Raw genomic sequence first — 15,137 nt, forward strand, 5'->3', positions numbered from 1 at the left:
GTTTATTTCATGGAACATTACCCCCAGGCCCGGATTAAGGGGAGGGGGTCCAGAGGGGGCCATGGCCCCCGGGCCTCAATAGTTCAAATTTATAAAAGGGCCTCAGACTTGTTTATTACTTTTTTCGTTATAGGCTATAAAACTGCACAAATCACCTTAAAAAAATCGATGATTATTTAGCGAATAAAAAAGCTTATAAATTATAATTTATAAATAAATGATACATTATTTATTGCCAAGTACCTAATATCTATATAATATATTTATTATAACAGGTACCTAACATTAAATAATATATACATTATAAACATACGTAACAAGCTCTTATTTTTTTTTTTTCGTACAGGGGCCTCTTTTAAAACTTTGGCCCCTGGGCCTCAAAATGTCTTCATCCGGGCTTGATTATTTATACAAGTATGCTAGGATGACACAACGCCTCAGAATCGTTTTTCTATGGAATGACTATTATCATTGAATTCAAGTATAACACATACACATCTATTACAATGACATCCTCGAAAATTACTGTACAGCAGAATGGTACCACTTGTCCACCTTTTTTTAAATATAACATTAATAATACAATCATGCAACGTCAATTTTTTTTAACAAATAAAAATAAAATATTATATGTATGTAGTTCTATAATTAAATAATATATTTTTTAACTGTAACATACAGGAATTTTTTTATAATTTTTTTTAAATATACCAATAAGACTATAAATTCTGTAACGACATCTTGTATTGTATAAATAAAAATATTATCGATAAGTACGTTTAGTATGTATCAGACACACTCAGTTTATCCGTACAAGCAGTTTCTGAGTTATTAAAATGTTTATACTCACGAATTATGATGAAAGTCTTTAAACATTGTTTAACAAAACAATAAAATAGTTGTAATATTAAATCTAGTACTTTAAAATCAACGTTTTCAAATAATTCTTCTTATCTACTTAAAAATGTATGGGAACAGGTAGAGTGGTTCTTATTTGAAAAAAGGAAGTTTGTCTCATTAAAAGACACTCCTTAAATAATATACAAAATTAGAAAATTATGTCTTTAAGTTTATTTAAAATAAATAAATATTTGAATTAATTAATTATTCATTGAAAAAATGCATGGGGATTATCATGGTTGGTGAATCACCTTACTTGGGTGATGGGCGCAAGAAGCCTCCAAGTAAGAGTCTCTATTTCCATATTATATAGGCATACCTATAACTCTACGGACAATGGCTTTTAATGTCAATGAAATAATTAATAACAATTTTTTTTGTATCCTGATATAGATGATTAATCAAAAGAGATTAATTACTGATTACTGATTAGTGATTACTCTTAAAAATAATAACTTGTACATGATAAAATATTAATGTTAATTCATTATTTTATATTTGTATAAAGCTAAAAAAATATAATAAACGAACAGTGAAAATGTCATGTATCTGCAGGTCATTTGTTTTAGAGTTATACCTAAAAACCAAAAACTAAAATTGATTTAGTCAAAACCAATTTCACGTAAAAATTCCCGTTTTTCCTTAATTTTTCTTTTCATTTTCCCTGTGCTTTCGAAACCTGTTAGTAATTTTTTACTTTTAGACAAAAAAACACATTGTGAAATCAATACATTCATTGCTCCGCTTAAAATCTAAAATATCATTATTTCATATACCTCTAATGAAAAATTTAGAATCTTAGAAGGTTAAAGAACAATAATAGACTAATTTTAAGTATTAGCTAATAATGAATCACACCATATGGCATAGTGGCATAGTATAATAATATGATATGATATGATTTTAAATAAATATTAAATATCAATAAATAATAAATACCTAATTAATAAACAAATAGGTAGGTAATGCATATAAAACATATTATCATTATTATTTTAGTTTTAAAATGGGTACTCGTCTAGTAAGCTACCTACTGTAAAATGCTACCTACCAAAAAACTGTATGCATGTAGTTTGCTACCTACTGTAGTTATTTTCATTTTATTTTATTGCGGGAAATTACATTTGAGTCATTACGATAAATAACATATTATAATAGTTGTACCTACAAAATTACAGCTAAAATCAGATCAATGGTGAGCATAATATAGAACCTTAAAAGTTATAGGTTATCATCACGAAACCGTCAATCATTCTGAGTTTGATACATTTTAATAATAAATTAGTTAATAAATTGTTATAATTCAATAATCAGTAAGTAAACGTTTTTTGGTAGGTATCATTTTAAGGTGGGTATAGCATACTAAAGGGCAGGGAGTGTTTTTGGCATACCGGTAATTACCGATTTTTAAAAAATACCGATAAAGGTGGGTTTCCATTATATACGTGTACGTGCATAAAAAAACTTTTCTGTGATTAATTGGTATAATGGTATACATGGTAAACTTTTAGTATACCAGAATGTTTATACATTCTAGTGTTCTACCATAGGTTTAACCATGATACTATTAAGTTGGATCCTTTTTCGTGTACACGGCTCTATATTGATAACAATATTGATAACATAAGAATATATGAGGTAACTAATATGTTACCAATCCTAACTAATCTAACCTACTTAACCGATGGGAAACGTTTGGGAGACTGTTCATAGCGAATAGATTGGGTCAATAAATACACGTACACGTGAACGTATGAGGTAGAAACCCATCTTTATCCGGTATTTTTGGTATTTTATAACACTAGTATACCGTACAACCGGTAACACCGTAGGACGTAAATACCGGTAGTAAACAAATGCCGGATACCAGTATCAAAGTTTAAAATACCACCAGCCCTCGCATACTACAACAACGAAGTAGCGGTTGGTAGCATACTAGACGACACTACAGTAGACGACTAGACGAGTACCTTAAAATGTATTATGCTTATGATTTATGATGTTCTGAGACCCTATTCTGAACCAACAACAGTTCAAATTAGCAAAAGCCAAAAAGTATTGTCAAATTCACCTGCAGATACGCCTCAAAGCCGCATACATAATAATATTGTAATGATGATATTATAATAACATATCAGTCATCAGAGGGTATAACTCGTAAAATTAATTTTAATCGTTGGTTTATAGATACACTATTATATGATCACCGTCGCTTGGTTTTATTTCTAAGTAATTTATATTATATTTTCTTCGATCAACGTAAGGTTATCATGGTAATTGGTAACCGATAATCTCGCGACAATAAAATATAATAATTAATAATATATTATAATATTGCTATCAACGTCGAAAAGAAAAAAATAGCTGCATTTGATTTTTATTCGACTGCTTGTGACTTGTGCTCCGTGCATAATATTTCTTTGCCATATATTTGTCCTTAAATGTGATACTTGCCAGATTTCATTTTTGGCAGAGGTATATAGGTATTTACAAAAAGTATCCTTAGGTATATATTAGCATACTAGAATATTCGAGAAGCTGCTAATACAAGAATTATATAACCACGTTGTAGCTATCTGCAATAATAATATAATAGTTATAGTTTTTCAAAATCGTATTCAGAAAACATTGCGTTAGAATAATACCTAGTTATAGGCGGAGCGGCGGCCGACGGGGACGGACGTGACAAGACGGCAGCTAGAGGTGTAATAATATTAAATTACGGTGTAGTACACGTCCCCTTGCGATCGATCGACCATAGTCTCGGTTGGGCTGCACGCGTTATATAATATTATTTTGTGGTCCAGACAGATCGACTACAATGTTCGAGACGACGAAATATCGTATTTTCTCGGCATTGCAACAGTGGCCGTCGACAGAAACTAAATTCGAGCGGTGTTGTGTCGTTTTAAAACGTCATTCATTTTATTTTACAACAATTTTAAAATCAAACCTTAAATTCTATATCTCTATATGGGGCTATATTACATACATATTATATTATATAATGTTACTGGACACTGGTACATAATTGGTAATATACTACATATTCAACTCGGCCTGACAAATAAATAGCTCCCACAATTTCAAATATTTCAACCACTGATGGAATTCATTTGCAAACATATCAGCGTATATAGATATGCGTCAATAAAATTCCTCGCAAGCACAATTTCTGTAATAAATATAAATTACTTCAGTTTTTTTTTATACCAAAAAAACACTGTTTAGGTATATTTACAAGAAAGTTCATTTTGTATTATTAAAATTGCAAAAAATGTAATATTTCACCGTTTCGGTTAATGCTTATTAATGAATATGACGTGACCCCATGTATTATAATATCAACTACGCACTGTACCTACACATTGCCCATATTATTATAATATGTGTACGAATATACAATAAAAATATTAAACTTAAAATTAACCGGGAAACTCGCTTCACTGACTCAGCCTTATTTTATTGTTTTTTTAATTTTTCTTCTCTTAATTAATTTTATCCTAACCTAAAAAATAATTTTATAGACACTTTAAAAAAAACTCTGCTTATATGTATTTATTTAATACATTCATTTTTGTTCAATTTATGTAACAATTATTTATGACCTAGGACATTATAATATATTACATTATCAAGAATTAGAACTAAGAATGAAAATGCTGTCCATAAAAAGCCTTAATAAATTAGAAAATGTCAAGCTCTTATAAATAATTTAAAAAAACCATGTCTAAAAAATGTAATTATAATAATACTCTGTGAAATTTTGAAGTCTACGAAATATTCAGTAAAAGTGTCTAGTTTTTTCGATTATTCCTTTCTAAATTACAAATTTCCAAAATAAAAAAACAAAAACTAGACAAAATATTCTCATTTTTTCCCAGTTTTTTGTTAGATTATTCAAGACAACGGTAATATTTTCGGACATTTTGATTCCTCTCCCTCAAGGGTAAACCACACCAAAAGTTGAAAGCAGATTTTCTGTTCCAAAATGTGATGAAAGATACAAAAATAAAACAACATATCATTGTAAGACCAATAATACAAAATCTCTGTTTAGGACATAAAATATATTTAATATTATGAAATATTCGGTTCACTTATAATATGACCTAAATGGGACAAATAAACAACAAATTAAAATTTTTTATGGCTATAAATAAAATTATAAACAGAAGACAAAGTTATTACTCAATTACTTATTTAAATAGGTAATATTAGGTTAATAATATTCGTAAGTACTAAAATATGAAATTGTTACGAACCTAATTACATGACATGCAAATTACTGGCATTGCATATTCTTACACTAACCGAATTAATGTCTGAATAATGATTATATTATTATAAATTATAATATTATGTATTAATCATTTTTTTAATCTTATTTAGCATGCATTGTTTAAGTAAAATTCACAGTTCGTTGAATGAGTTCGTCGATACATATTATACTATTATGCATATTATCCCTATACATAATAGTAATTTTTTGGATTACAACTACCTACTGTAGGTTTTAATTAATGACAGTTTACTATTTATACTCAAATAGTCAAATGTAATATGTTCATGCACTGTAGATTAATAACTCTGAAAGTTTTAATCACAAACGGCGAAAGAGAACCACAATGATTATGAAGGTCACTACTCACTACTGTCTTGTCGTATGCCTGAAATGGCTGAAATATTCATTGTCGACGATTCGTAGACACTACCTTACTTATACTATATTATACCTTTCGTTAAATAGTTCAAATTAATTTTTCATCGAATGACACTTAAACAATTGTTCATTTGCACCTACCTATACATAATAGATCCATACAACTATTGTATAACTCTATTTAACAAATGTATTTTGACACGATATCCATAAATCTCAAATTATAAATCACCCACTTTTTCCTTATACCATTGATTATACAGAGTAAGTATAAAATATATAACATACTACATAATTATACTACTTTGTATACATTTTGACAAAAAATTAGCGCTTAACCTGCATACGAGCTCAATTAATATGTTTACCAAATATGTTTGTTACCTAACTACGTTGTAATTTAAAAAATATATTTGCTGAGTTCAAAACTTTAAAATGAATATATTGTTATTGTTGTTTAGAATTTTTGCCAAAGTCAACAACAAGACCGCCTGCTGTTTGGAATTAACCGAAGGAAATTATCAAATAAAACGTTTTATTTACAGCAATTATACAACTATACAGTATAACTATATTATGTACAAATCACCAACATTATAATAAATCAATAATTTATATTGATCAGTATGTATGCTAAATGCTCGTATTACAAAAATGTTTAATAGTATTAGTAAAAAAAATTAAATATGTACATTAAAAAACATTTTATAGACAACAATATTTATTATTCGTGATTTAATAGTACCTATAATCAATACATGTATGTGAAACTGTATACTAAATTACCAAACGGTAGGTATAAACAATTATAGACGTGGAAAATAATAACCTACTCTGTTATAGTAACTGCAACCTGCATCATATTATATAGGCGTCTAATATTGGATATTGGATATTGGATAAACATAATAATAATAATACAACAGATTTCATATAATGTTATAAAAGTATATTTTATCACGTCACAAGGTTAAAACATCGTCCGTTATACTATGTTTACATAAAATAAATATTGTACACTGAATTTGTTGGTTTTGTTATACGATTACGATTTACGATACAATTTCGATGTATTAAAACATTATTAATTATAGGTATTCGTTAATAATATGATATCCTCGAATCTTTTTGTATGAGAATTTATAGAAGAATGCCAATGAAAAATGTTTTATGTTGTTTCGGTGTTTGTTAAACCGGAAAGTGTTCTAACTACATGTGTCAGGGCTGATGGGTTTAAAACGGGTTTTTTAAACTTAAAATAAAAACTATTTTTAACAACCCTGATATACCACAGTCTTAAGTTATAATAGTCTTTAGTCTTTACTGCAGTTACTTCACATAGTATATCTGAAGCGTGCGAATTAAAGTTATGTTTTCATAAAGTTACAACGCAACATTTACAACAGGCAAATTGTCTAAAAATATTATGAGAAAAGTATTCGTATACAAATTAAAAGTTCATGTAAACAAAACGCGTGACTGTCAAACTATAGTTATTATTATATTTTGACAATCTAATATTCGGTCATGCAATCACAACATTACATAAGAACTTACAATTTTAAAATTGATAGTCATCAACGTTGGCAGTATTAATTAAATAACTACCTATTTTACATATTTAACCCAAGACAGTGTTTTTTATGCAAAGATTTGGACTTCAACCAGGACAGGCTAAGAATTAAACCTTATTTAACCTAAGAATTAACTCGTTAGTTACACCAATGCAGATAACTTCGATGCAACTTGAATCTATGCAACACATGACGCATACTTCTATCAAAAACATAACATGGCATTACAAAAAGCTTTCACTATAAATAACTAGGACAATTCAAACATTATGAGTTACAAACTAATAACTATATTATTTAATACAAACATTTAATTTGAAGAATTATTATGCGTATGCCTATACTCTATAGTAAGTGGGGGTAGTAATATAATATTTTGTTTTTATACTTTATGTGTTTTTATTTCTCTCGTTCGGGAACATTATCATAAGGCATAAGCCATAATGCAAATCATTTTAATTTCCTCACGTGACCTAGGTTTATATTATTTATATTATATTCGTTGGTGCATTAATGTAATATGTACATTATATTATTTTTCCGACATGAATAAATAGATTGAAATTATGAAAAAAGAAGTATAACAATACACTTTTTTTATTATTCATAAAGGAAACATTATCTTGCTCGGTGATTCTTTTCTATCAGGTTGAATTAATATAAGGTCTAATATACTTCTCTCAAATGAAAAATAATAACTATAATATTAACATGCTGGCTGATATACGTCTTACTACCTATGTAATCACGTGGGAAGGTACGCGAAAATGCAGTTTGCTGACCTCAGCGGGACTATAGGTTAAAATTTAAACTGATTATAAATTTATAAATAGCAATTTTATTTACAAACAGTAAAAGTAAAAGTAATCGAAAATGTTAACAGTTATTTGCGATGTATGAAAGAATAGTACCCACCTAGGTACGAGGTATATTGCAATTTTCGAGTTTTATACTTCCGATTATCAAGTTGTGTCACATATTTTTTTTTAACCTCTATACGTGGAGTACGTAATTTTTATATCATTCGAGCACTCTGTTTACTGCAGAGTCCTATTCTTTAATCAAGCTTAATCTAATAACTGTAAACAAAACTACTTGTCATTGACATATTTTTAGAATTATTAACAAATAAAAAAGAAGAATATCGTGGACATTAGGTGAATATGAAAAAGCAAGCAAATGGATACTCGTAGCGACGCGTTTCATTGCAATCGACGAATTAAAGTATATTTATAGTTGTATAAATATTTATTGAGAGGATTAAACTTTGACGAACGACGAAACTCCATTATAGAAAACTACTTTAGATAGGTATCTTGTTATAGTTATTAATTATTAGGTAGTTTTTACTATAAAAAAAATATTACTTTAAACATACTAAAGATATAGTCTACACTTAGCATTGTGTCGTTTTTTTTTAGGTTCGATATAAGTTCAATTGATGATAATATCTATCGATTTGCACTATTTATAGGTACATTTAATATGGTCTGGCAAAGTTGGTTAAAGTTAGCAAATCCAAGAGGATTAAGAAACTTAGAAACACTTACGTTTGTATCGGGGTCAACCAGATTATTTGATCATGTAATAGATTGTTTCGTCATAAAAGAAAATATTATTTTCATTCGAACAGCAGTGCCTAAAAATGGCGTTTGTAGTACAACGCATTAATAAGTAGTTAAGTATATATAAGTATACTATACAAAATATGATTAAAGCGTTAAAAAATAATGTTAAAGTGTGTACATACTTCTATTTTAGCGGATTGTAACATTACCTATATTAAAAATCATACGAAAATAATAGTTTAACTTTACCCTTGAACCAACCATCTACGATCTCGGCGAGAAGAACACTACCGACATAGGCGCAAATAGCGTTTGGGATTTGGGGGGGGGGGGGCTAAAGCCTTATTTTGATAATATTGAATAAGCTCAAGACAAAATGTAGGAAATATTTGGGGGGGCTATGGACATTTTTGGGAGGGCTTAGCCCCTAAAGCCCTCCCCCTATTTGCGTCTATGACTACCGACCTACATGCCACGAGTATATTATACTTTACTGCACAATACAGCTTCCTCGAGAGCTTTCATTTGACTTTGACAAACACTTGTAATGTGTTATCATATAATACCATGTAAATAATTAAATATTTATAAATGTTTTATTTTTTATTGTGCAGACTAATAATAACCTAATCAGGTGAGATTAAATATTAAAATGGTGAAATGAAACAATACAATTTAGTTGTTTTATCATAATTCATATTAATATGGTATAGTACAAAAATGTACAGACATTTTATACGAAGCATTCAACTGTATACGTTCATGGTGTCGTATAATAATTAAAAAAAAACATAAAATACCCCTGAAAGCTTAACATTTAAATAACAAAATTTTAGATTTTCGATCTAATGTGTATTATATTATATAGATATAAATAATAATGATACATCAAAAATGTTTTTTAACGATGTTTATAACAGTCTGCAATTAAGTATATTTTCCAAAAATTATATAATTTATAGGGATAACACAAATATACATAATATAACACAATATACATAATGCATACCTATTATAAAATCAGATTTGTTATATAAGTATTATACTATTATGCATAGGTATTGCAGTTAGGTATTCTCATATGTCAGTTAAAATTCTCATATACTTATTCAATGTATTAGGGAAGTCTAAGAAGTAGCTGATACAATTATCTATAATATAAAAAAATGTGGTTGAAGTTTGTTTAATGCATATAGACTATAGTTTATATTTATATTATTATATAGGTATAGTCAATGTAGTCAATAGTTATATATTATAAACTTATTGAATCTGAATTACCTATAATAATATATGGTATAACGATATAATGAATAAAGTAATAAAGAGTATAAAGAGATTACTATTTTATTTTATTAGGTACCAAAAAAATGTCACGACATTTAACATATTAATTAATAATTGCTTAAAAAAATATTCAAGTGTTAATATACATGTATTTAATAAATTATGTAGGTATATGCCAGAGAACAAATATCTGCTTTTACACTGCAAGTATATACAGGCATAAGTTATTATGTAAATATGTATAAATAGTTAAAATAAACATTTAACACACGAGTGTTTAATTTATCATTTATCAAAATGAAAAATACAATATTAAAATAACTGCAGATTAGAGTTGAGTTAATGCAAAAAAAACCTTTTAAGTCTAGTGAAAATCTATTTTAATCTGGTTTGCATAATTAATTACATTTGTTACTATAAAATGCAAATGTTACTTTGGCGTTGAATTATTTATGAACCGAAACAAATGTACAGACAGGATGACTGGGAGATTTGATAATGGGTGAGCTTGTGCTGTATTATTATAATTTATTAGTATTATAGGAGTAGGTACATTGAAAAGCATTGATAAATTACTATTTCGCATTCGAAAAACAAAATTCAGAATAGATTGGTTTTTCATACTGTTCGGTACTTCGATGAACGATGGAACAATTGATATTGATTTATTTTGATAATTGCACACTCGTAAAAAATTGCTATGAGTATAAAATATATAAAAATAGTTATTTAATACAATATTGTCACTATACGACACGATATTAGGTAACTAAAATCTTAGACATTTTAATAAATTCAAACCATTATTAAAAAAAGATATTGCCTAATGCCTATTAATAATTTCATTATTTTTAAAAATATTTATTAATTATTTTCCATGTGCATGCGTAGGTGTTCCTTGGTAATATAATATATATGTAATTCTTAAGATGTAAACAGATTAACAGAGCTCCACTAACGTGTTTTGAGTGCAATTAATTATTTTCTATAATATTATTGCATTCTTTCAATATAAGTGTAAAGTATAAACTAAATATTATTAATAATAGTACAACACAGGCGTGCACCGATTTGAACAATTAGACTAAACTGGCAAAGGATCTAATTCTTTGAATCGTTGTTTCCGAACTGCATGTGAAAATCATTATTTAGGTCGAATGTCTACGCGAAATACGAGTGACGTATTAATTAATATTCAGTAAAAATTATCAAATGTGTAAATACCGAACATTTGCAAATTAAATAAAATACAAGTAGATTTACAAATAATCGTGTGTTATAACTTAGTTATAAGTTATAATATATTAATACAAATTGCGGTTCATTTTCCAACACTAAAATCAAATATGTAAATGTTAAATTTTAAGTTAAAAAATGAATTAAATTTCAAAAATTTTAAATTAAAATAAATACAAGTTGATACATAAAACATTTATTGTGTATCCATTATATATTTGTCATATGATCAATCTTGATGGTAATTTCTATCATATTATGTTATTATTATTTTATATAGATTATTAGATTGTTATGCATATTTACCAAATTATGATCAGTAATCACATTTAATATTCATTAATCTAGTCTCGTTGAGAAACTCCATATAACAGTAGGTAGCTGGTAGGAATCTACCTATTTCTTATTTATTAGCGATATTTATACTATAAGTTATACGTGCAGGTCGGCCAAAACCGGTCGTTTGTTCTAACTTTTAAAAACACACTTTGAACCTGTCACAAAAAATGCGAGCAACTCAGCTCGATCACAAAAATATTGATTACGCAATTTGGTTGTTTACCAAAATCACTCTTTTTTGGCACGCAATTGGAATGCAGCCGTTTTTATAATACCTACATATATATATATATTTCATACCTGTTTTACATAAGTTTTTTTGTTAGTGCTTAATTTATAATAATTTAATACATTATTAATATGAAAATAAATAGCTACATATTATATTTAAAAAAAACATCTATAATTTTAAACAAAATATGTTTAAAGAAGCAAAAAACACAAAAAAATAAAATATTTAGATTGGTAAATCGTTGTGTGGAGCGAGGAACTTACACACGAAGAAGATAGGCAATAATTACAATGAGCTGGGCCCAATGATACCACGCCGCTATTCTACATAATATCTTAACATCTCTTAAAGTAATATTATTTTTAACATCGGATTTTCACCAAATCATTTCATACAACCAAGCTACAATATTTTAACATTTAATTTAAAAAAATTAAAGAACATTTTTTTTTATATTGTGTGCACCTTTAATATATATGTAAAGTCAGGAGTACAGGTTATAAGTGTTAATCTAAAATGTTCATTTATGTGTAAAACATCCATCTATATGACTATATAGATCTTATATTTTGTTCTATAATATATGATAAATTGAGAAACTTTAGAGAAGTGTAATTGTTAAATATTTTTATGTGAAACATTAAATTTGTCTAATTATATAATAATTGCTACATTTAGTAATCCATTACTACAAATTACAATTACCTACTCAATTTCACGAACAAGCAATGTACAATTATTATATTAATTGCTATTCTTTTAATGTATACGATAAAAGTGTTCAATAATAAATAGGTTTAGTAGGTACCTACTACCTACTATAGTCATATCGGCATCTATAAACACTATGTCAATTCCGGGTGATTATTAAAACAAACATAAAAATATTAAGTACGTATCTTTTAAATAAATATATATTTAAGAAAAATATTATGCGAATAGTATGAGTTAATTAATGAAAAATATAATGATATTATTTCCATTCGTCTGCAATGTCAAATGTCAAATTACCTATATTATATTTTTAACATATTAATATGATTTAAGATACCTATTATGTTAAATATATTTTATTGAGTTAGAAAAGATTTGTCTTAAATATGTATATTACATACTTTAAGATTAAACTTGTTATTATGTTCTTACATTTATACACATATTTATATTTCATTTACACTTATAAGTACATGCATATAATTATAATATTTGAAGCGTCATACCTTTATATCAATTTAGATTACTACAGATTGACCTACGAGTATTGAACGATTGATCTATTATCTAATAAAGTATAAACTGATGAGTAATGACGTCAAAAATTGTACGTATAAAATGTAATAATAATTATGGTTTAAGAATTGTAAGAAACATGTAGATAAATTAATTAAAATTTGATGATATTTTTTTAATATTGTGTTAACTAAAATCATTTTACTCTTTGAAGATTATAATTTACAAATTGTGAGTAAGCTGTATACTTATAATATATTTTAACCGAAATATATAATTTAATATGTTATTGTTATGGTTATATAGTAGTTCTTTAATTTTATGTTCATTATTTATACATAATATGTAATAAATATATATTTACATAATCTTTAATTTATTAAAATAAGACACACTTTGCAGTTTCCGGTTTCCTTTATTTAATTATTATTTATTACCGTTGTACTATATATTATAATATATATAGTGCAATGGTTATAAATGTAATATAACTATGGTCTATGATAACTCAGATACCAAAGAACTTATCGGATCAAAAATTATACGAGCTTACATATCACATATATATCTTAATATTTATAATATATATATGGCCAGTTTTCGTTTGGTTCTGTTTAAAATTAAAAAAACCATTCGGCGCCCCTCGTGTCCGCTTAGGTACTACAGTTGTTATTATAGTCCTCAAATCAATTGGAGGATGATCAACTGAATATTTAAAACTCTCAACTAGTAACAATACTAAAGGATTCGATCAATTTAAAATTAATTGATATAATTAAAAATGTCTTACCTGTTTCCTGCTCAAACGCACCATGTGTTAATATAAATCGTTCACAACAAGCTTAGTAGGACGTATAATATATAAATGTAAATTACTTAAAGTTATAGTGCATTTTCATCTTTATATAGATAGATAAACATTGTTTTTTATTGTATTTTAAATTGAAAAATAAACTTGTGCGTAATTTAATACCTTGAATTATCAATAAAAAAAAAAATAGAGAGAAAGAGGAAGAAATATAGAAATAATAATGATTCGACAATACATTATGTTATCGTTGATTGTATCAATTATTTTGTGAAAAAAACGTGCAAATATGTTTTGTTTAATTAAATTTAAATATTTTTTATATAATTATTAATAACATTTGGCCTAGACCTAACACGTTTTATGCGATACAGATTATATACCTACGTCACTAAACAAATGCAGGTCAGTTAATATTACATAAAAAATAATAATAAAAGTTAAAACTATAAAAATTAAAAACTTTCCGACACGTGTGATAAATAATAACCATTAAATATAATTGATAAAATATAAATGTATAAGTACAACATAATATGTCATATTGTTTTGTACGGACAATGACGAGGTTAAAAACTAACAGTGACCTATATTTAATAAAAAAATATGTAAGTACATAGATTTATTTAAGGAAATTAACTGGAAAATCTATTGAAAAAATCAATGATTACATAAATATTCCATGAATACAAAACATATAATGTCATATGGCCGTACGTGGCATATATATAATATACAGTATATGTATATTACAGGTTTTGAAAAGTGAAACAAATTATTGTAATAAATGACGACATGACAAAAATGACCCAAACAGATATTTTTGTTCAATAATAATTCGGTACAACGTCGAAACAATACGTGTATAGTTCAGGCTTTTCGTTTCAAAACGAATTTTTATGCTGAATAATGATATTTTTCCCTCAGACAGTTAAAAACCATATTATACGACAAAAACTAAAAGAAATTCATGTTTTGGTTGTATAAATTAAAATAAAAACGTCAGTAGAGACAAAATTGATACAATTATTAATCAAGTTAAAACATGTCTCCAAGAGCATAAAATTTAAGAAATACCTATGCACTAAAAACGAAAAAAACTCTAAATATGCATTTATATGTAAAATAAAATTTCAAAACTAGATTTGTGAAAGCATAAAAAGTATTTGCTTCACACTCTGCTATTTTTATGACTGTGCAAACAAATATGCAAATGCTACAACTACTCTGCCCTACGAGTAATAATAATAAAAAACTTTGTCAATTTACGGAAAGGGATTTTTTAAATAACGTGTAGGAC

General features: G+C 26.8%; 1 protein-coding gene across 1 annotated transcript in view; it reads right to left on the bottom strand.

Moving 5' to 3' along the window:
• The window catches only part of LOC100160586 (hydroxymethylglutaryl-CoA lyase, mitochondrial), a 23,342-nt gene extending 9,413 nt beyond the window's left edge, over positions 1-13,929 (bottom strand). The window contains exon 1 of the mRNA XM_001944114.5: positions 13,820-13,929. Within this exon, the coding sequence (XP_001944149.1) occupies positions 13,820-13,843 (24 nt within the window). The 5' untranslated portion in view covers positions 13,844-13,929. The remainder of the gene's footprint in view (positions 1-13,819) is intronic.
• Positions 13,930-15,137: the final 1,208 nt, after the last annotated feature.

This window comes from Acyrthosiphon pisum, chromosome A1 (genome assembly GCF_005508785.2).
Source record: "Acyrthosiphon pisum isolate AL4f chromosome A1, pea_aphid_22Mar2018_4r6ur, whole genome shotgun sequence".
NCBI classification, from domain to species: Eukaryota; Metazoa; Arthropoda; class Insecta; order Hemiptera; family Aphididae; genus Acyrthosiphon; species Acyrthosiphon pisum.